This window comes from Corvus hawaiiensis, chromosome 16, assembly GCF_020740725.1.
Source record: "Corvus hawaiiensis isolate bCorHaw1 chromosome 16, bCorHaw1.pri.cur, whole genome shotgun sequence".
Classification (NCBI taxonomy): domain Eukaryota; kingdom Metazoa; phylum Chordata; class Aves; order Passeriformes; family Corvidae; genus Corvus; species Corvus hawaiiensis.
Genome location: NC_063228.1, coordinates 833,486 through 857,538, shown reverse-complemented (window position 1 = coordinate 857,538; position 24,053 = coordinate 833,486). Strand labels below are relative to the sequence as shown.

Genomic DNA, 24,053 nt, shown 5'->3' with positions numbered 1-24,053 from the left:
GAAATGATGGTTATCACAACGTTTGTGCTCTTACTGTGTACAGATCAGGCTGAATGCTGAATGAATCCAGGCAAGACGCACATTTAACTCTCTTTTAGGAGACAGACATTTTTCTCAGTCATAAATAAGTAAAAAATAAATTACATCCAGAAAGCAAATGGCAAACAGATGAAAACCCTTTGGCTCTTTGCTTGAGGACCTCCCAGTGAGCAGCCCCAGAGCCAAACCAGAAGAGAAGGGGACACCAGCCAGGCAGCCCAACGTGGGCTCAGAGGCTGCAGTGCCCGTCAAACTGCAGGTTTGGCATCTGGGGCTTTCGTCTGCCAGGCAGCTCCCCCAGGGGTCCAGGCACTGGCTCAGATGTCTCAGTTCTCAGAGGAAGAGATAAAGGGCTCCATGTTTAGCACTGTAATCAACAGGGTAAGATGCTGCCAAGTACAAGGGTACTTTGAGTAAAAATCCTATTCTCGAACTGTCCCTTAGTGATGCATCTTTGTTCTCCAGGCACTGTAAAGATGCCTGGATAGACAAACCAGTTCCAGTTTGGGGTGCATTTATTTCTGCTGCTAGACTGAGGCTATGGAGCACATCTCAGAAATACTAAATATCCGAAGAGTTACTATGAGCTGCAGATGTCACAGTTCCCCAAAGCAAAAGCTGCTTTAAATCCTTAAATCCAGGAGGGGAGGGCAGAGGGAGTAACCTCGGCTGCTGTGGCTGCACAGAGAAAGGGTGGGCCTCCCATCACTAACATTTGCCAGCTTGAAGAAAACATTATGTTAACATCAGATGTAAATAAAATTTTAAAGCCACAATAATTTCCACATTTCACCCCACTCATTTGGGACCAAAAAAACCCACAAAACACTGCTTTGCCAACCATTGATAATTTAACAGCAAAACAGAGAAATGGAACAGCAGATCAAAAAGATAACATTCAAAATATATATAAATCTCAAGCAAATGTGCTAGCAAAGTGAGGAAAGAAGAGGAGAAAAGGTTATTTGAGGGATTAAAGATAGAAGCAAATCTGAAATTCTCAGAGAATGCAGATTGAAGAAGAACACTGATAAAGTTCCTTTTGGACAGGAAAAAAGATTCCCTGTGAAGCATTAAGAGTGGATTGACATCTGGCTTGCCAGATAAAGATATTCCGAGCAAACAAAACCACATACAGTGTCAGTGACAATCCTGAGATAAAAACCTCAGGCGCCAGCATCTGAACAGATGTTGTAGTGCAACAGCGACCTGTGCTGCACTCCCATCTCGATGTAGGGAGACGACTGAGCAGTGCTGCAGCCCAGGACAGCATTCCAAAGGGCCCTTTAGAGAACACTGTACTATTTGCCTCGTGCCTGGTACATTATTCTAGTGGCAAGGCCTTCAGATCAGTGCTGCAACACTTCGCATGGGGTGTAAGCTCAAATTCAGCCCTGGAAAGTCAGTATCCTTTAGCCAGGATTTCATGTCCAGCACCAATTTATGTAGTGCCAGGAAGGAGATATTTGTAGAGGACAGCTCTGAAGTCTGAATCTCAGTGATTCACTAACACAGAGCTGTTAAATTAAGTCAAGTCAAAATGATGAGAAGTGAGAAAGTGGAACTGCCTTCTGAGCCAATGGCTTTGCCTTGTTTGCCATGACACAGCTCTCATGAGCCCTGCTGGCTTTGGGATTTCTAAGTTCACAGCCACCAAGAGGGCACAACTGGGTCTCAGACATTTCTCACAAAGCTAGAGTGCTGTATGTGGAATATAAGTGCTTTGTTTCAGTTCTAAGAAGAGATTTTCCTATATTTCCAATATTGCATTTCAAGCCTGCAAAAGCTGAGATGTTTTGCAAGAGCAGCTGGATAGCTCCAGTCTGGTGTACCCACTCCATGCAAACTGTATTCTCTCACTTTTTTCTCCCAGTCACCTGCTCCAAAGGTTGTGTCATTTATCACAGGTGACATCGGGGCAGGTCACGGTAAATCTGACAGAACAGAAATCATCCCTGATGTAGTTTCTATAGAGTGGTGGTCACCCATGCTTTGCAAGGGATGAAACTGAGCCAGTGGCAGAAACAAGGAAATGATCTCCCAGGTAGTTCTAGCACCTGAAAAATAACTTGAAAAAGTGCTGAAGCATTTTTTCCAAAGGTTGAACTTCTTTCTAAAATCTGTTGGTTGTAATTATTTTCACCTACCAAAAGAATGAAAACCTGAAGACCTCTTCCCTGCACTCCCACCTCTTCACTCCTGGCAAATATTCTCTGGCCCAGGGCCCTCACTGAGAAGTCATCACTTTGGTTTTGTATCAGCCAATGTTACCTCGACCAACAGAGGGCAACACCACGAAGCGAGCTCAGGTCAGTCAACAGCGATTTGCCAGCTCACTTTTCTTAATTTCCGAGTGTTATTCTGACTGGCAAAGATAATCTCCATATTGGCACCTATTTAAAGCACCAGGCCCAGTCAGATCATCCCATCTCCTCCCTGCAGAGTGTAGAACCTCAGGTGCTATTTGTATTGTGATAGACATTTCATTCAAGTGCCAGACCAAAACTTCTATTGAACGTGTCTTATTTACCTGAGTCTTCAGAACACAGGATTTTATGGAAGGCAGGGCTATGCAACTTCATCCTAAATTAACGTCAAGCAGCAAAACAGAAGCAGTTTCACTGGGTTTAAGTTCCTTTGTTATACCTGATTGCCCATAATGGAAAATGCGGTTGTATCTGCATTCCTGGCTCCATCAAGAAGACACTTTATTTTCTTACTATTCTGAAGCACTCCCCAGGCTTCGGCTAATAATTTTACTTGACCTTTATTGAAGACCAAGCATTAGCTGGCAATTATATTTGGTGATCCCTTTGGTGATTGAGGCTCAGCGATTTACTGTAAATTATAAATAGTTCAAATGTTTCATTATGTTTATTCTTTATACAAGCTCTGTGGCCAGGTAAGCACTGACATGACATTCACTGTTAAACGATCTCATTAAACTTCTTAATTTAAGTGGTGCAACACTTCACCTGCCACATTATCCAAGGACTCCTGCAATCACATTAAACATTCAGCATGAATAGATGCTCTACCACAGTTCACCTTGTTGGGAGTGAAATTTCAGTCCCTGAACATAAGGTTGACTACTTTATGCTGTTTGTCAGAGACAATAAATAATGCAAATAGATACCCATGTAAAATAAGAGGTTGAAGACATCAATAGCTTTCTCACATGGTCTTGAAAGAGGCTCTCAAAAGAAAAGATTTTAAATTATGAAAAAATACCACTAAAATTTAAAAAGTCAAGGAAAAGGAAGGAAGGTGCTGTTTTCTTTCACTTCTTTATGAATGCAATGACTGTGAGAGATGATTTCTTGAGAACCCTGTAGGTATGTGTTCCTTTTTTATTCACCAGCCCAAGCAAAAGGGGGGGCAGTCACACAACCTCCCACCTCTGAGCTGCCTGTGGAGGTTTGTCCTTAGCCATTCCATCCCTCCTTTTCCTGCTGAGAATGTTTAACAGAGCTGAATGAAGTCAAGGTTGGGTAGTGCACCACATCGTTTCACCCAGGCCAATAAACAGCACACTGCCTCATGATTAGAGGGAAATGCAGAGCTTTTGTTGGAGGCACCTTTATGTCCAGACTGCTTGCCAGTGGTTTGTACTGCAGTAACAGGGAGAAGCACATGGATTAGGACACCTCCTCTGTGCTACTGCTGGACCTACAGACTCCACAAACAAAACATTCAGGCATGAGGAGGAATAATACGGGTATCTGGATTTTCCTGGCTTGCATATGTTTTATTTTACACATTTTTAATTGTTTCCCTCACAAAATGAATAGTTCTAATATTTTCCCCCATGCCTTTATATCATATGATGCTTAACATCTGCTTCTGGACATGTCTTCTGAAGGATGAAAGGCTCCAGGCAATTCTGCTGTAGTCTGTGAACATACCAGACTACTCCCTGGACAGATTTAGGCTTCATCATATTGTATTAACCCCACATATTGAGTATGTTTTTTTGACTTAGAAGGCTGGATTAGCTTTTATTATCAGAAGAGAAGTAGTAAAGGTTTCAGTATTACAGATGGAATGGCAGATGGGAAGCGAAAGCTTAATATGAAGCAGCTCTGGATAAAAACTATTAATCCACAAAATTCATATGTTCTTATGCAGGGAAACCCAGCAAAACCCACTGCAATATGACTAACCAGAGAGAAGTGTAAAGTGCCCCTAGCCCATTATCTGACAAATCATGGCATGGGGTCCGAAAGAACAAAAAGAATCCCTCAAACACCCTATTTACTATTTCCTGGAAAAACAATCAGCTCTCCCTGGGGTATGTAGGGAGGTAATGCCTTCCTAAAGATTATAAATAATAATAATTTATGGCACCTCCATCATGAAAATGAAATGGACTCATATATATATTTGATGAGATAAGATTTTCCAGGGTTTACAGCAGTAATATTCTGTATTTAAAAAATACTCAACATTGCTTGTAAGTCACTGCCATTGAAGTTGCAGCACTGAAAAAGTTTTCTGAATTTGTGTTGAAGTGCATCATGGTGTGAAGAGGAAGCACGTTCCCCTCAGTTCTGGTGACAGAGTGCTTGGCAGAAAGGGAAGGGAGCACTCCAGCCCTGCCCGGGGGCCGAGAGCCACCAGGAGCCCAGCACAGGGCTCTGAGAGCAGGGGGGAAGCACTCACAGAACTCCAAGAACGGCCCCTCTGAAGAAACAAGTGCCTGGAATGGCTGCAGCTGAATGGCACTCGTGCAGGGCTGGGATGAGTGCAAGGCAGCCTGGCATTATTACATCCACTAACACTGAACCAACTGCAGTCTGCTCCACAAAGCCTGTGCTCGCTGGTGGCCAGGTCTGCCAGCCACCAACCCCACGTGCCCTGTGGTTTGACTTGTTCCACAGGGAGCTAGGAACAGTTCAGACTGCCCCAGGTCACGGCCTCAGCGTTACATGGTGGCCAGGGTGGACTCAACACCACGGGATGACTGGACATGCCTGCTGGCACCAGTCTGTAACCACACCAGACCTTCAGCAGTCATTCTCCTACAATTTATCTTGTTTGATTCACGGTGCCATCACCTACCTCTTCCTTTATGGTCTTGCATTAGTCCACTTTTTATCATCAATGCAGCATTCCTCATCAGTAAAGTGAATAATAGGGAATAACAAGCTAGCTTTTCCTGAAACTCAACAGATATACAGAAAACTGCATACTCTCCCTTATAAACAAGGTTGATATGTCAAAATTATTAGTTCTCTTCCTGTTGGACACCGAAAGTGTTTAAGTACTGTGATTTCTTAATTCAAATCCCCATGTTCTAATATCAAGGCAGTCTCAGTAACTCTAGTGCTCTAATCTTTCTCCCCAAAATGTGCTGCATTTCACTGAGTGCTTAGAAATGGGCACCAGCAATAAAGCCTTTTGTCAGTCCTCACAAAATCCTTCCTCAGGGGTTTTGTCATTGCTCACTTCAGTGGTGATTTCTGTCCAAGGAGCACCTTCAGGAAGGGATTCATACTTTGGGAGAGATCTTGGAGAAACCTAACCAGTGGAAGCATATTTCTCTTGCAGGAGTATTAAAACCATGTTGTGTCATCACTCATCAGGCAATCACCCAAGAAAGTCACTTCCCCTTTCACTGATTCATTTCAGCACAGAGGGAAACAGAAGCCACAAGGAGAATTTCATGTTTCCTGCTTCTTACTAACTCTTAGAGCCTAAACCTAAAAACAGTTTAAGGACACTTGGGGGTTTTCGGGTGGGTTTTTTTGTTGTTGTTTTTTTTGTTTGTTTGGGTTGGGTTTTTTTACAGACGATCTACCTTTGCACAATGTGGTAAAATTACAGAATGCAGCTCTGAGGCCTGGGTGATGTAAATCCAGAAAGAATATAATTTCACTCAAAATCACAAGCCTTAGCATGTGATGGTGTGTGAAATTCTTTGCCTGAAGCCATCTGAATATTCAGGCAACGAGTGATGCTGAAGATACAATTGACTCCTAGCAACTTATTTGTCACTTCTACAACCATTATCCTCCACAGAAAAAGTACTGAAAAAAGGGAGAGGAGTACCTTCAACACTTGCTGAGACATCAAATCAAACTGTTAATCAGAGCCCCGGGAGGGTGGAATCTCTCCATGCCTGGGATTCATTTGCTGAGCTCCAGCACTTCTGGCCACTTTTCTCATCCCCTCTTGCAGGTGCCCCTTGTGCTGGAAATAATGACTAACTAGAGCAGCCTCTCAGTGCAAGTCCCCCCCAGGCAAATGGAAGACACACAAGGTACAGACAGGTGACTGAATCCTTGGCTAAAGTGTGGTTGTCAGACACCAGCTCACAAGAGGAGTTTTCTGCTGTAAAACAAAAGAAACTGCTCCTCTGCTCCTTGCAGCACAGACACATCATGACTTACAGCCATACTTAGTTTCTTTAGGAACAAAACATGTACATTCTTAAAATACTCATTGTACCTGATCGGATAGTCGGCAGCACTGAGGTTAATGAAGAAATCCCAGGGCCAGTCACTCATCTCCATTAAGTCCTTCATGGTCTGCAGGTAGGTGGTCAGAAGACTCGCTCCTCCCCAGATAGTGGCCATTCTCCAAGGGGTGACTCTCACATTTGGGTACTGGCTGGCAAACTGGAGCACTTGCCGGTGCAAGTAATTGGATCGCTTCACAGGAGAAAAGAGCAATACATTCAAGTTATTCTGTCCAAAATTAACTCTCCCTGTATTCACTAAAGGCCAACCCTACTTCTTGACTCACTGAGTGCTGCCATTGCTTTGCCCTCACTTACTATGGTCTACACCCTTCTTTTGCTAAATGTACAGAGAACCTTGTTTAACACTTTTTATTACAACTACAGTAATCACTAACCAGGGTGATTAGCTTTATTCACCATTTGTCATTGTAGATCCCAAAGGGCTTTTGTAAAGAGGTGACTGCTACCACCTCCCTTTCACAGTGTGTTTCTTGCCCAAGGCACCTCAGGTCAGCTCTCCATCCAATGGGCCACCACCTCAGTCTGCACAACTTATCAGTTACTGCTAACTGAATGTTCAACAGAGAGACAAGGGGAGATACTCATTGACATAGAAGGAGAAATGAAGGCTGTTACATAAAGAAGATAACAAGAAAGAAAATTCAAGAAAAAAAAAAAAGAGGCTCCAAACACGTAATAGATGGAGAGACGAAAAGTGACGTGCACTTTATGCAGCAGAGGTAAAAGGAAGATGAAGAAGATGACAAAGATGGGTAGACTGACAGATGGTGAGACAGGCAATTTATAACCAGTGATATATTACCTTGTCAACATGAATGTAATAAAAATGGTCTTTATGGTAAATAGCCTTAAACATGCGCTGGAGCTGCCGAGAAGCTCTGCCATGAACAACCAAGACAAATGCGATCCTGACTGGGTTGGCTGGCATGTATTCTACGGAGTCCTCATCCCACTGTACATTGTTGTTGGCTTTTCCTGTTCAAAAACAAAACACAGGACATCTCTGAGTGTATCCACGGGGCAGGGGTGCAGAGAGCAGTACACATTCCACCAGGGCTCTTTCTTCAAAGCCCTTTGTAAGGCAGGGTGAGAACTCATGAGGGGTGCCAGCCTGTGTCCCATACAGTTTGTAGCCCTCTCCTCTGTCCCCACACAGGGCCATCACCCCCTGGGCAGCAGCCCATGCCCGTGGGCCTCATGCTGAACAAGGCTGCAGGAGCACAGACAAACACCCGGGTGTTTATGAGTTGGATCAAGCCCCACCTGAGTACAGACATTTGAACCTTCAAAGGAATCACCTCCAAGTTTGTAAGCAGCGTCTGAAGTACTCAAACGACGACAAGGCCGGCATTCCCCCAGAAGGAAACTGCCTGTTGAGCCAAAGCTGCTCGTTCCCATGATCAGCACAGCTCTGCTGAGAAGCTGGGGGAACTCTGCTACTGAACAGCTGCTGAGGATTACCGACTGATAGCATTTATTTGTAGCAGCAGATGTGCCCTGGAGCATTTAAATGCAACCTGCAAATCTTCACTTCTTCATGGGGGGGTCTTCCAGTACTATTTAAAATTCCTGTTCATTTTTATTTGAACAGAGTAATTGCTGGTCTTCCTTTTCTAAAGCAAACACCACAGTGTGAGGTTCAGACAGGATGTGCTGATAAACTGAAGAGCTGGAGGGACATTTCTAATAAGGAATTTAAAGTGCTTTGGTTTTGGTTTGTGTACCCACTCTGCAATTCAAAAACCTGAACACAATGTAAGAAAACAACCATTTTATCCAAAACCTAACATTCGTTCTTCAGTGAAACAACACCATTCTTCAGTGCTCTGACCTTGCAAGGACCTTTCTCAAAAACAACAAAAAAAGAACCTGAAATTTTGAATATTAGCAGACAAAGAAGGAAAGTACCTCAAAGCCAAAAAAATTCCTCCTGCCCAAATGTTCCTCTTGCATATTTTAACTTTATTCCTTTTTTAAATGAAAGGAATAGCATTGTCTTAAGAATTACTTGGTGTACATCCCCCCCTGCCAGGGGTACAATTTTCAAATTCCGAAGATCTGAGCAGTTACCCAGTTTCTGCACTTAGTGCCTTTTGTGATGCCCCTTTCTCCTCTCACCTCCACGTCCCCACCACCTCAAGACTCCTTTTGCAGACAGTGGAGACACTTGCTCTAGGCTGCAGGACAAATTTGAGGCTGTTCTGGGCTCACTCATCAGACAGCTACAAAGCCCACTGCACCTTCCAAAACATCTCCTGCAGTTATTAAAAGCACATGCTCAGTCTGTTTGATCGGATGTAAGGAGCAACAAAGAAGACATTTGCCAAGTGTGAAGCGAGAGTAAGAGAAAGACGCTTTTCCCCAGGTTTTTGAAACTGGAAACATATGTTGATAAAAGTAAACAGTATCAAAAGCTTTCTTTTTTTCCAAATGTAATAATTACAAAACAAATGCTGGACACAGAAAAAAGACCTTTGCCTAATCCTTCCTGTGCATCTTCTTATTCAAGGGAGTAGTATAAACTTGGAAAAACCAGACCAACTGAATGTTTGCAGAGCGCTGTTTAGGTGATCAAACAATCCCCTTAATTGTACTGAAATGCCCTTGAGTAATTGAAACACTCCTTTTAGACAACCACGAGAGAGAGATCCTGCTGCAACGTGGGAGCAGCACATCTCAGAAGGGAATGGTTTCAACATCTCCCCCAACTCTCCCTTCAAGTGTCTCCTCAGCAGTGCTTCCCTAGCACACTTCTTTAAGTCAGAGTCCATTCTTCCCATCCTGGAGCCCCAGGACAGCCGCACATGTCACAGGGCTACCTTGTGCCAAGCATTAGGCTCTTTGCTGGACTATGTAAAAGGCTAAAAGGCAGCTCCATCCCTGTCCAGGAACACACACAGATCCAGAACACCAAAGAGCCTATGAAGCCCCAGAGGCCCCCTGCCCCAGAGAGCAGACCCTTCCTGTCCACAGCCCCTCAAGGAACATCCCTCTGCAGTAGTACTGCTCATAAATTAGTGCAACTTTATTGCCCCAGCTGTATTCAGACCAGACATTAGGAAATTCCAAGCCCCATAAGTCACTCTTAACTTTACAGGGGAACTCAAACAACTTAAATGGTATTTCTTTAAAATACCCTCCACCACTGGTTCAGTAAGACTCAGATGAATATTAAAATATTAGAAAGAAAGCTTGAATTTAATTTATTCTATAATTTTCAGTTTGTTTATTATGGCCATTAGCCTATGCCCAGTTCTACTGCTTCTCCTGTGCAGCTGATGAGCTTCACCACACACATCCTTAGGGTTTCTGCACAGTGACAGGGACAAAAAGGCACTGTGAGAGAAAGAAAATGTGCTTGCAAAGAGAACTGACAGGGGAATGAAGGGCAATTGCAATTTCAAAAACAAGCCGTTTTTCTTTTAAACTGCTTTGATTTCAAGCTGATGATTCCCATCAATGGACTCAAATATTTTTAGTGGTTTTCATTACATTTTTGGATAACCTCCCTTCCGAAATCAGTGGCTTTCTGCAATGATATGCAGAAGGTGAGGGGAATTTAAAATAGTCATATAGTGGGTCTTTTATTTTAATCTAACTTGCTTTCAATACCTACACTATCATTTATCTAGCAATTACTGAGAACAAAATCCTCTCAAATTTTCACCTGAAATGCCACCTCACTGCATCAGTTTTCTCTAATAAATTCCTGCAGTGACTTATTTTGCTCTCTGCTGTTTTCCTTCTCTAACCTTTTTTTTTTTCATGTGCCTGTTCCTTCCTTCTCTTTTAGGTTTAGAGTTTTATACCTGCATTTACCACCTCCATATTATTATGGCTTTTTAAATATAATCCTATTCTTGGCTGCTTGGAGTTTCACGAAGGAAGAATGTTACACTTTTTCCATCAGACCATCTGCTACTTTGCTCTATACTGTCACTTCCCTGGTTTTAGCTCATGGCTGCTTAGCACCCTCTGTTTTGCAGACCACTGATAAAGAACCAGCCTGGTTTGCAAAGAAGATGAAATGGGCAGGAAACATTCAACTGAGGATCTGCTTACTAAAAGCAACAGTAGGACCTCAGATCTGTATGAGCAATGTCAAGACCTGAATAACTCCAGCCACTTCACTTCTATAAAACTTGTGCAGACCAAAGCCTAGCACATCATGTCAGTGCTGGCATATTAATGACCTGCCTCAGGTAGGAGCGCATCCTCTGCTGGCTGTTGGGACAGGATACGCAGAAAATGCATCAGGGGATTTCACTCAACATCCTACCATTCACTGGTGATACAAATCTAAAAGCATTTTAAGGAAGTGCTTGGATTTGACAGCTCCTTCAGTGCATCACGACACTGCCTTCTCCCCATGCACTAAGGCTCAATCCAGCTGCTGATTCCACTGGCCTCCACCCTCAGTCAATACAGTCCTGCAAAAAGCAGCTGTCAAAATCACCTTCTTCTCACCCACCAGGTGCAGAGGATTCACGGGTGGATTCTCTCCTCTGCAGCACTTCCCAAGCCTTCACTACACTTGCCACCTCTCAACATTCCATCGCCTGCCTTTCCAAGAAAAATGAGTCAAGCCAACACAAGAGAATTTCCATCTCCTATGGCACTTGGGGCAGTCTCAGTGGAACTGGAGCTGCACTCCATCTCACCTAGAAAGCTTCTCTGAGTGTGGGTATTGCCTGTTGAATGAAGTTTCCTACATGTTTAGGGAATTCCCTTTTTCTAGGATCATTTACACAGATCAGTGCTTTACAAACCCTAATAAAAAGCCCACAAAGTCAATACAAAGTAAACCAGAAACCATCAGCGCTTTATAAACCATAATCAAAACCCCACAATGTGAACACAAAGTAAAACAAAACCCGTGAAGAATATGATTGTTACAGTTCCATCTTGGGAGCACAGCTCTACCCTCAAAACTGCTTTGCACACGTGAGTCAGTGGGAAGAGCAAACAAACATCCTCTTTGTGGCCATCTGGCACAGGTGAACCCACTCTGGCCTTGAAGCAGGACTTGTCTTAAGCTTCCTCAAAGTTTGCTGTTTCATTACACGATAGGAACAGAGGATAGAAGAGCAACTTCTCACATGGCCTTGCTCCAGAGAAACTGGAGCCTCAGCAAAGGGGAAGTGCACACTCAGCTCATAACAAACATCTTCCAGCCCTTGTGTCAAAGAGTATTTATTGTGCTATCCTCCACTGAAAACAAACCATGGCACTTTGCTCTGTCACCAAATGTCTTTCACAACCTTACTGAGAAAAGTGAAAGCTGCCCTTTTTGCTTCCTGCTCAAAGCCTGGCATCAGTGTGTTAGCAGGAAAACTCGTACCTGTTTCTGAAGATAACAGGAGAATCTCAGCTCTAGTGCAATTTTAACTTGTACTTTCTGTGCCAAGAGAAATCAATACTCATAATTAAGGGTTTAATCTTCAGCTGTTGCCGTATTACTAAATGCCAGAATAATGAAGACAGTGCAATCATTTTCACATTTGTTGTGATGCCACATTATGTTCAATCATCCCCCAATATAACTCAGAGCCAGCCTGCTGATCTCTTACCTCTACTGTTAATTAATGGCATCATACTTCCCCAGCAGCACAAAGCAATCTTTCAATCTATTTTGTGAGCCATCTTATGTTTTGTTAATCAATCCATCACCTTCTGTTCTCAGTTTGGTATTGTCCTGGCTGTCCAACAGATTTCCTCTGCACAGAGATACCTGGATGCTGCTGACTTCATCTGAGCACAGCTGCGTGTGTACACTGTGCCTTGATCCATGAGTCAATGGATAGAGGACATTAGTAGAGTTATTGCTGTGTAGTTCAGCACACTATTTACTGCTATTACATCCATAAATGCAATCAGAAGCCCTGTCATTACAGCAGGAGTATGACACATAATCGCTCCAAAAAGGCAGGGACCATTTCTGCAGCAGCCAGCTGAGTGTAGTTGCTGAACTCAGATTTCCACTATAAACTCCTTTTCAATTGCTCACAAACTCAACAACACAGCAGGTCGAGAATTTCCAGGCTTGGCTTTCATCCGAAAATGTTTTCCATTTTGATTAGAGCAGAAACAGGTTTGCCTTGTTCAAATGGTGGCAAGACCAAAAACGAATAAATACAACATTTTCATTTAGGACACAAAAATTTTGTATCAGACCTAGTAATAGAAGTAGTTGGGAGTTATATAAAAACAACAAAAAATGTCACTGAGCAGTTTACCAGAGAGCCATCAGGACCTGATGAGAAGACTCGGTCTGAGGGTTTGCTAACAGCAACATTCTCCCGGCCTGAGCCAGAACTCTCCCTGGAGCTAAGCCCCAGTGGTCCCATCCAGCAAGAGCATCACTCCAGAGGGGATGGTCTGTCCTGCTGCAGTACCCTCCACTGAGGACACCTTGCACAGGAGAGGTAACTTCTGAAGCACAGCGTGTGTCAGTCAGATGAAAAGACAATTTTTCCTATGCCAGAACCTAGAAAACTATCTTTAGCAACATTAACCCCAACTTTGGGATGCCAATTTTCACCTCCAGTTGAAGAAATGATTCACTTGTTTCCATGGTGGCCCTTGTGGAGATCTTCACTGAAAGGAAAGATTTTAGGTGAGCACTGACTACATATATATGTATATATAAATTGTTTTTTAAATTATTACAATTATGTATATGTAAAATGCCCACTGGTCACTAATCTGTTCACTGTGCAGAAGAACCCTCTGGTAAATAAGATATCTACCATGAAAAGGAATCGGCACCTTGAGTGCCCACTGAGCCCTGCACATCCACTGCCCAGGTCCATGAGGGGCTCTAGGGAAGCAAACCAAGCTCCTGAGGAAGATCATTACCATGACTGGTCAAGGTTTGGCTTCTCCTAGTGGGTTTTAACTTGCTCAGCAAAGTAGGAGAGCTGAAATCAGTGGAGATGATCTTCTGCACACCTGTCCCCAGGCATGGGGATTTGAAAGGGATGGTTATGATTTACAGAATTAAAGGAGTATTGCTAGTTTGTTCTGTAGATTTCCTTAAAATTGCTGTTACCTGTACTTTTTATCTCTGAGTTAGCACTGAGCACTTTGGAAAAAATTTCCGAAATCACGCTGCTATTGAAGAGTGGATATTCAATTTTTTGGCAGCAATGTTTTATCTCAACAACCCTGTTCTACTACTTTTCAGTCTCAGACTCTATCAAGAATTACAGGAGCAATTTATGATCCTGTGTAACTTCATATGATCAGTAACCCATAAGCAAAAAATCAATGCAAGGTAGGAGGCAAGCAGTGAGACATAATTTAGAAGCACTCAGTGGCTACTGCATTTAACATTAAAAAGACAGATTTCAGTAATGTTCTTTCCATGCTGAGAAGAAGCCCTGGCTTGGAACAAAGGAGCTGCTGATGTGGGTATTTTCAGTCTTCTTTAATCATTTCAGAGGGTGACAGCATCAACTTATGGCAGTCAGAGGAGAAGAGTCACTGCTTACAGATGGAAATTCCCTTCATGAGATCACTGAAGTTTCTCTACAGTGAGTTTGTGAGCAGCTCTGCATCCCTGCAGAATTTATATAAAAAGGGAAACTCACTGTAATTACAGATGTAGGTTCAGTTCTGCTGTTCATGAACAGAAAAATGAAGGGCATGGAAGAAGAAAGGTAGAAAGATAGAGGACACAGGTAGAACCGTTTCATATTCACAGCTGGATCATAAGAAGATGATTTTTTCTATTTTATCCCAAGGGGAAAAAATCCAGAAGATATTTCTCTGTTTTGGAATTTAAAAGAAAACATTTCCATCCCAGCTTTGTCATCCTCCTGTTACAGCTACATTCGTGCTGCATGCACCACTTCCATTGGGGCAGACATCATCCATTAAACAAATCCAGAAGGACACCCTGCACCAGAAAATTCGGTGAATATGTCTTTTTTCACCTGATTTGCAGAATTCATTGTAAATGAAAAAATATAAAAACCTTGAGATCAAGGACAGAAATTTTTTGTACCACAAAACGTGCAAAAGCAGTTGGGATAACACAGAACTGTTCCAAATCAACTTTCAGAGTCCGTGTACATGTGTGTGCAGCAGCAGCACACTCCTATTCACTAAATTTCTAGCAAAAGCAGGCAGCATTGGTTTGAAGCAGCCTACCATATTTCAAACAAAAAATTTGTTCTATCTTGCAGTCAGTATTGAGTCATTACTGAAACCATTTTTATGATTTGCAAATGACCGACTAATTATCAGATTCCACTATACTGCACTTGCAACACACACTAAACTTAATTTACTACAATACTTATCTAGGCAGGCCAATCATCTCTCTAACAAGCTTGCTTTTCTGACTATTCTAATTATGAAAATGGTAGCATTCCTGGGAGACAAATCTCAATTATTTGTAGTTTTGCTGGAGTGTGTTAGTCAAGCATTTTCTCCCTATTCCTACTGACTGCCATGAATAAATAACACTCAAAAGCAACAGTACATTAATTAATGTTGAATTAGAATAAATCTCATAATAATAGTATTTATCATATCAATTAACAGCCAATTAGCACATCATGATCAGTGTTATTAGGGTGAATACAAAATGCCTTTTAAATGAGCATCAGGCTATTTTTACTATATTCAGTGACATTATTGGACTTCAGAGATACAGCATAAAGCAGATACAAGAACAGACACAAATTTTCTTTGCAAAGACCATTCATTCCTCTTGCACCTTACACCTTTGTTTGACTTCACAGTCCAAAACCCAGCCAAATCCTGGGCTGCATCCAAAGCAGCGTGGCCAGCAGCTCGAGGGAGGGGATTCTGCCCCTCTGCTCTGCTGAGACCCCACCAGAAGTGCTGCAGCCAGTTCTGATGCCCCCAACATCAGAAGGACAGAAGGGGGCTGTTGGAGCAAGTCCAGGAGGCCATGGGGTTGGTAAGAGGACTGGAACACCTTCCCTGGGGCGACAGGCTGGGAGAGCTGGGGCTGCTCAGCCTGGAGAAAAGAAGGTTCTGTGGAGGCCTCACAGGAACCTTCCAGTATCTGAAGGGGGCCTACAAGGAGAGGGAGCCTTTGTCAGGAATTGTGGTGACAGGACAAGGAGTAATGGGTACAGACTGAAAGAAGGGAAATTTGGGTTTGGTATTAGGAAGAAATTCTTTACGGTGAAGGTGGTGAGATACTGGAACAAGTTTGCCCAGGGAGATTGACGATGCCCCAAGCCTGGAAGTGCTCAAGGCCAGTTGGATAAGGCCTTGGGCAGCCTGGTCTAGTGGAAGGCATCCCTGCCTTTGGCAGGGGGCTTGGGACTGGATGATCTTTAAGGTCCCTTCCAACCCAAACCATTCTTTGATTCTGTGATTTAACATCTGAGGGATAACACTCTTGGGAACCACAAAAAAAGAGGAAGACCACCATATACAGGTGCTTGTGTCATACAGCCCTAAGAAGACACTCAAATAAAAGAGATTTTCCAGCTTGGCTCTTGGGACATACCCACAGCCCATTTCCAGCTCAGAGTCAAAACTTGTGGAGCCCAACCAGCTCATCACTGCAACCAGGGACAACTCCTAAATGCACCAGTGCCATGACAATACACCCACGAGAAAAGGAAAAACAGCAGTCCTGTCTTTTATGGCTAATACATAAGGCTTGAGAGTTTTCCTACTGTGTGGAGCCACCCTCCTCTGACAGTGAGCTCACTGCAGGAGGAGACTCTTCATTCAGCTCCTGTGCTCCAAGAACTGACTTGTGCTCATTAGGAGGGGAGAGGTTACAGAAGGCAAGAAGTGAAAGGATTGAAATGAAGCTTGTGTTTAGTTATCCACCACTGGTTGTTGCTAAGGATGCTCCTATCAACAGCCCCAAACTGATGAGAACAGGAATTTGTCATACAAGATAAGTCATCCCACCACTCCCAAGAAAACTGATGACATAAACCCAGACTGAAGCATTTATAAAACCTCATTCACAATTTGCATTTTCTGGACAATCAACTGCTGATTTAGGTGGCCTGAACTGCCCTCCAGAGGCTGCCAGCCCTCCTGCTGCAGATGGATTACATCCCAGCTGGGACACCAGTGACAGGCCCACCACCATTCACACCAAAACATCAGCGGGCTTTGGAGCCAGCTCTTCTCTGAGGAACCTCAGTCCCTTCCCTCCTGCAAAGCCTTTAGATTTCTTGTTCAGGACAAGAAGACAATGTAGAAAATGTCCTTATTTCAGTTCAGACTTTCTCTTCTGCCTCAAATCATCAGGAAGTTTAAGCCTTCAAGGAACAGAATCTTGAAAGCCAATCAGTTACTACAGAGCAACCAAGGCAAACATCAAACAAGAAAGGAACAATATCAACATAACAAATCCTAAGCAAAATAGCAACAGAAGTATATCAAGGCTTATACTTCAAATTAGCATTTGAAACAGCCTTTGCTGATTGGAGTGTCTGTTCCAGTGTGTTTGGAGACTGGCACACCATAACCTTTACACCATCTCTTCCTCTCATGCTCACAGCAAGAATAATCAATAAGGAGTGAAAACACAAGCAATTACACACGTCTCTACTCCACATAACCTCCCAGGAGACATTATGTACTGCTGAGACTACCAAGGAATGAATAGGTAGATGAAAGCATGTTTGTTACCTGCCTAATCAATGTCTTCCCTTTCTGTTTTACTGTGCTGTCCTCTTTCAAGTCCTATGTAAAGTATCACTTCCCCCAAATAATCTTAAGAAATTAACAGTTAATCATTATAATCAACTGGTGTAAAGCCAGAACCAAGTTAATTTATACCATATGAGTATCTGGTCTGTTAACTCGAAGTTAATCCTCCCTCTGAGATTCCATTACATCTGTCTCCTATTTTTTGAATGTAGAATTGGAAGGACAGAGTTTGCCTTTATTCTCTGCTCAAGATAATTATGAACATAATGTTGGAAACAGACCAAGAAAGTAAAGACTTTCACATGTATTTTATATAGCTAGTTGGAAAAGGTCAGGTTAGGTACTGAGAACAAAGGCTGCACCAGCAAAAGCAAAACTCAACCCTCATACCTGTTCCCTGTGTCAATGTGCTGCAAAATGGGACAGTTTAGCCTCATGCTTTAGCTGGCACTTGCAGGGCAAGTGAAATTAGCAGGAATTTCACAATCCAGTCAAAAGGGAGAGAAAAGATAAATAGCACAGGTCTGTGCAGATTCACTCCAAAGGTGTCAGGATCTGCTTCCTCTGCACCCCTTTGAGTTAAACTTTATGGATTTCAAAGGCTGCAGGGCTGGGACTAAGCACTGCTAAGAATCTCACACTGTGGCAATAAAAGCTGTGTGAGACATCAGATTCACTATGTGTAAGCACCATCCATACATCTATGCCTCGAGTTTGTATACACTGGTAGATTAGCTAGGAAATGGTGGGAATTGAAACATTTAAAGTAAAACAGCACACCTAAAAAACAAGCTTCCCCCAGAAACAAATGCAGTTTCTGCACTCAGAGTATACATTTTTCAGCATAACTAATTTTTTGACACATAACTATTGTCAAATATCCTTTATGTCAAAGGACACTTTGAGCAATGGTTTTGTCAAATGACCCAAAGGACTTCTCTTTTGCCCGTGTGAATAGTAACACATGAATTATTTTATCATTGATCAGTTTATGTGCTTCCAGAAAGCACCTGTGTACTACTTACAGGATGAATGTGGAATATGAATAATTTCACTCAACAGAGAAGGAAAAAAGGACCAATCTTCTCTGGGTATATTGCTTGTCAGACAGAAGAACGCAACATAATTATATTGTGACATTTCCACAAGCAAATAGATTCTACTGTAAGCAATTAACACTGGTTCCTTCAGCAGACTTCAAAAATGTAATTGTATGGTATGCTCAGTTACAATACCATCTGAATAATAAATGACACTGCACTACTTGAGCTAGATTTTAGCATACATAGACAGGTTAAAACACAGGAGAAATATATGGATGCTAATTCTTGCGCAGGCCACCCTTCCACCCCAAAATTGTTCATTAACATGTAAAATATTAAGGGCATAAAGATTCACATTTTTATAAAAAACAAGCACCAGTGACAATGACTACTCTGGATCTAACTAAAATGGAGAATTTTGGTCTGTGCAGTGCATGTAACAACCTGTGTCTCTCCTCCTGGAGATGGGAAAGGTAGGGCTGGGCTCTCCTTCCTGGCTAGAATGCTTTCCAGAAGCTGCTTCTGATCAAGAGGGATTAGTAAAGGTGGTTTAAGAAGGAAAAAAAAAAAAAAAGAATCATTGGGCATTAATCCTCTAAATATTTCATAGCCAACGTATCGTTAATACAATCCCTCTAATCCAATTAGGGTGCCTTGAAAATCATATCTTGAATTCCATGCTTCATTGTGATGGGTTCTGTGCGAGTGAAACATCCACTTAGCAAAGAGCTGCTGAGCACCTGCTCTGCTCCCCCTCCCCACCCTCTGCACTGAGCCCTGCCTGGAGCAGCCCCACTCCAGCTGTGTCAGCACCAAACCTGTGCCCCGACACATCTGGCAGGGTCAGCACTTTTAACATTCACCCCCTTGAAACAACAGGGAAAACAACTCCTAATACAAAGGTTTTGCCAGCAAGGAACAAATTACTATGAATTAACTGAGCTTGGTTTTTGAAATGTTCTCACGAAAATTATTTGCACTGGTACTCACGAGGATGTATGTTCACACTTAAAGTGATGGGCAAAGGACAGAACAAAACAGCATAGTCTTGTTGCTAAAATAAAGGACTTTCACTCCAAACCAAAAGGATCCCAGTAACATACCACTAAAGGAAAACAAAGGAAAAATCAAACTGCTGGCATCAGAAACTGTTCAACAAAAGCAACATAAAGCGATTTTTCTGTATTTCAGTAGACATTACAGTTTAGTTTAAAAAATCCAGTGTTCAGAAAACATCACTTCATTGGCTAAATAAGTTACTGGCTGCTGCTAAAAGCATCTGGGGAGAATTTGTATGCGAAATATATTCTTGCAATAGAACCATAATTTATAAATGAGTTATAAATTTCTCTCAGATTTTAACAGGTCCATGATGCCCTTGGATGTCAAGGAGCTGCTGAAACAGTAACTTGTAGAAGGGTGTGCTCTATACTGCACAAGAGGAGAGTATCTGTGCAATGTCTGAAACAAAAAATTAATGCTGATTTTTCACAGACAAAAATAATTCTGGACATTATTTCTAAAATTATCTTAACTCTGCCCCTCAGAGTCTCTCTTCCCATTCTGCAACTCTCCATTTCATGTCAGCAGTCAGAGGTACTAAATTTGGCCCCAGGCACTTCCCATTTCCTGCAGCTGGGACTGATCCTGCCTTCCAACGCTGCTGCCTCTCTGCTGGCAAGGTTTGAGCAGGACCTTGGCACTGGGACGCTCTGCTTGTGCACAGCTTATCCCACCCCACTGAATTTGGGGAGCTTGGCTGAAGAGAGCTGTGCATTAGTGTGGATCTCCAGGAATAACTTAATGGTGCAGCACACTGTGAGACAGGGCACACATCCAAGTTGTTATGCATTTTAATTAGGTAAAGCAAGTGCTAAAAACTGCTTTGAAGGTCTAGATGTAATCCAGTAGCATTGGTTTCCAATATTTGGGTTTTCCTCCTGCCATCTCTCATTCATACACAAGCCATTTGATCATCCCTATCACAAGGGGAGGCTCAAAAGAGAAAAATTAAAAAAAAACCCCAAGCAACTTGTTTTGAGATGTAATTCAGTTCCTCCTCCTCTAAAAAGATAGAGCCCTAAACAAATTCATTCACAACTTGGCCTTTATGGTACAGCAGGGCACGAAAATCATCAACTGGCTGCAAAACTGCTAAGTAAACCTCATTTAGAAGATGAAAATGTGTGAAACACAAGAAACATCTCACGGATTGTAAAATGACATGTTTATTTAAAAAAAGAGACCAGGAGAAATAAGAAACATTGGCAGAGGATTGCAGCAAGAGCCCAAAGGCTCCTTGGCTGCCAGGTGGTCGGAGCTGCCCGTGACCTGCACAGCCCTCAGACCCTGAGCCCCTCAGAGGAGGAGACAGGAAAGAAGCCCCAGTGGGTTTGTTGCAGAAATAGTTCTGTACTTCACTATCCAGAGGGGCAGAGGCAGCAAGGACCCCGATGCAGCAGCTCAGTACAGAGAGGTGCAAACCCAGAGAAACCCAGAGAAACCCGGAGAAACCCGGAGAAACCCGGAGAACCTGGAAACACGGACGGAGGTCTCCAGCAAGGTCTCCTTTGCTGCTGCTGCAAAACACTCCAGTGAGCCTCTGCCTGTCAGGAACCCGACCTCCTCACAGCTTAAAAGCCAAAACCCCCTGAAGATTTTTTGTAATTGAGCCAAGAAGAAATATTACTTGTTAAGGCAAGGAGTTAATGGATAGTAGGAACTTAACTTTATTCAGTTCGTCTGCTGAACTCATTTCAGTCCATCTCCCACTCTGCAGCCCCTCTGAAATCAGTGGAGAATGGACAGTGTAAAATCAGTATCAAAAGAGATGAGCGTGTCTGAACCAAATTCTGATTCATGTTCCAGTTCTGAACAATTCCTGATCTATATAAATGCAGATTAACTTTGAGCCTCCTTAACAATCCCCCATATTACCTAAAAGAATCAAAAACATCTGAGTTGCAATTTCCCCCTCTTTATTGTGACATTAGAAGAATGATGAAAAATGCCTTCATTGTTATTTCTCAAGACACTCCTGCTGGAAGGTGAACTGCTTACCCACACACACACCATTCATCCTCGTCCTTTCTGAGACTGGACCACCCTGACCTTACTGTCACAAGTACTGCCACAAGCAAGTACCACCTTTTCCCTAATGAAAGAACACTTTATTTCGGGAATGACTTTCTATGTAAACTAATCCAATGTCTCCTGACACCAGATGCTTGCTGTTCAACAGGACAACTTTCTTAGAGCTGAAGATAACATCTGAAATAGAATGCCTGTGCTGGCAACCTTTTTATTAGAACAAAATCATTTTATAAATCCAAAAGTGAACTAGCATGGAAAAGTTTAATATTGTTGTAAATGAAGAAGTATTTAAAAGTAAAAATTACGTTTGACACTGTAATTACATTGCCCTAGAGTATAATCCCGAAAGAACACAGAGACCTTTTGCCAAAGGTGATTTGAGTGTTAATATGAAACTCAACGTGGGCTCATTTTAATTACATATGTGCCTGCTGAGAACTTATGATCGAGTCCAAAAAGCTAATTCACTGTCAGCATGACAGCAGGACCTAATATTAAATCTTGCACACCAAGTAAATTTTCCAGATTACCAATTACCACACAAAAATAGAGGACACATTGCAAATGTAATGAGCATGAAAGCAAAAATACAAAAAAATATCGCCAAACAGTGCTCAGCTCTGGGCCAGCAGTGGGTATAGGAAATGTTCCAACAGCCCATCCTTTTATCTTCAAAAGCAGCAACATTCAGTTGGTCCATCTCTAACCCCACAGACACCAGGTTTGCACTGACTTTCACAGCATGGATCCTGACTGGCACTGTAATAAAGTGGCACAGATCTATAAAACTCTTTAGCAACATATAACAGCAGTTAAAGTAGATTTTAGTGTGCTTTTTTTTTTCCTTCTTACACTTAGCCTTGAATTTTCTTCATTTAAAATAAATTACCAAGTAGTTTTGTGTTCTCTTCTCACAACTCCCTGACAGGTTTCTGGCACTGAAAAAAATGTTAAGAGTCTGTTTATACCTCTTAATGCTAACAGGCATCTTGGTTTACTTTTAATTATGGGTAAATTCATGCATCACTCAGTATCTTCTACAGAAAGTGCCTGGAGTATGAAGAGGAGAACCCAGAGCCACGAGGATGAGCTAACCCTGGGGAAACGAGACATAACCACAATTCTGAAGGCAGCAGAGACCCAGCCAATACTTCTAACTGCATCTTTACCTGCCTTTTTGTTGCTTTACTGATGTATTATTAATTAATAACTACTGAGCGTTCCCAACAGAGCATTTTAAGTAACAGCTGAATTTCTTTATGGACGATTATGAATCATAAAAGTATGTCTGAATGTCCAAGGCAATAAACAAGCCCAGGTAGGGAGCCTGAGCTGCTACAAAATCTGCCCTTTGAAGCCTGAGGTTTTAGGGATGCTAAGTGTCTCCTGTGTAGTGTTACACAATTCCAGTCTAGCTTAATCCAGTTAATCTGAAGAAATGTAGGATTTCCTCCATTTTGCCTCAGCACAGGCAAATGCTGTTTGAAAGGGAGATGACGGCATTTTAGAAAAGCTTCAGGGTTGGTTCAGTTCACTGCTTTATCCAAACAAAGCTACACCAATTTCGGCCAGCTAACAATTAAAGTTTTCAGTTCTCAACTCAGATAAGGAAAAGAAAATTGTCCAATCACTATTATTTCTACTCAAGATTTATGTAAATGATGAAAAATATTTCAGCAGCTCTGAAATGTATTATTCAGGGATGATGCAAGGTTTTCACCTTCCACTTGAATTCTGGACAAACTTACAAAGTACTGAAGGTGAACTTAGGGCACCTCTGTGCTACTGCAGCTGGATAGTTTTAGGTATAGTTGAAATAAATTTGTAACGCTTTAAGATGAAAACTCATTTGGAGATTCTATTTATCCATAGGATAATTTTTTCTTATCTCCACTTCAAAAAATGAAAATCCTCCTACTAATTGAATAAAATTGCAGCATTAGTTTTCAACAATATTGCTGCCTTTAAGGCAGAAGGGAACTCACATTCCTATTCACTCTTCACTTGATTTAATCACGATTTGAATAAGGATTTAATTTTTTTTTTTTGCCTATAGACTATGCTTAATATTTCTTTCTGGTGTTTAAACTGGTACATCCACAGCAGAAAGGCAGCTTCAGCTGTGCTTGCTGATCCTTTCGTCTGCCTTCTAGACAAATAATCCAGGCCCTTGCCATGTAACACTTGGTAGACGGGGTAGAAAACAAGCTACCTACACCATCTTCTGAACAATGAAATAGCAAGTTATTGATCTGTATTAGACAAAGCCCAGACAAAAGAGCACAAGTGAGAGGCCATCAGGGCAGAGCTCCCCAGCACAGGGCACAGAGCACGGCCCCTGGCACGGGACCAGCCTCAGCCCGCAGCTCCCGGGGCAAATCCCAGCGCTTGGGCTCCCAGCTCTCCAGAGCCAGGCGCTCCTGCTCTGCTGGTCCTCCCTGCCCCTTCTGCTCCCCAGCACCGGGGAAAGGCTCAGCCACCTGCAGCAGGTGCTGCGTGTGCCCTGGCACACAGAAGAGCTGTGCCCCCCTCTCTGTGCCTGCAGACCCCTGCCCGCCCCGCTGTGCCCTCGGAGGACAGCCCGCACGGCAAGGCCAGCTCACACTGCTCTGCTCAGTCCTGGGGACAAGTTTTACTCAAAGCAGACTGAATTTGCTCTCAATTCCACAGACAAACTGCTACTATGTTTTTTCTTTCTGATATTTCTTTCTGTGTTCTAATCTTAATTCTTC

At 42.6% G+C, this 24,053-nt stretch overlaps 1 protein-coding gene across 4 annotated transcripts in view; it reads right to left on the bottom strand.

The window, feature by feature from the left end:
- The window catches only part of XYLT1 (xylosyltransferase 1), a 170,914-nt gene that overhangs the window by 54,895 nt on the left and 91,966 nt on the right, over positions 1 to 24,053 (bottom strand). For all 4 annotated transcript variants that reach the window (XM_048320694.1, XM_048320696.1, XM_048320693.1 and 1 more), the window contains 2 exons: positions 7,326 to 7,498; positions 6,490 to 6,692 (listed from right to left, as the gene is read on the bottom strand). In XM_048320694.1, the coding sequence (XP_048176651.1) occupies positions 6,490 to 6,692; positions 7,326 to 7,498 (376 nt within the window). The remainder of the gene's footprint in view (positions 1 to 6,489; positions 6,693 to 7,325; positions 7,499 to 24,053) is intronic.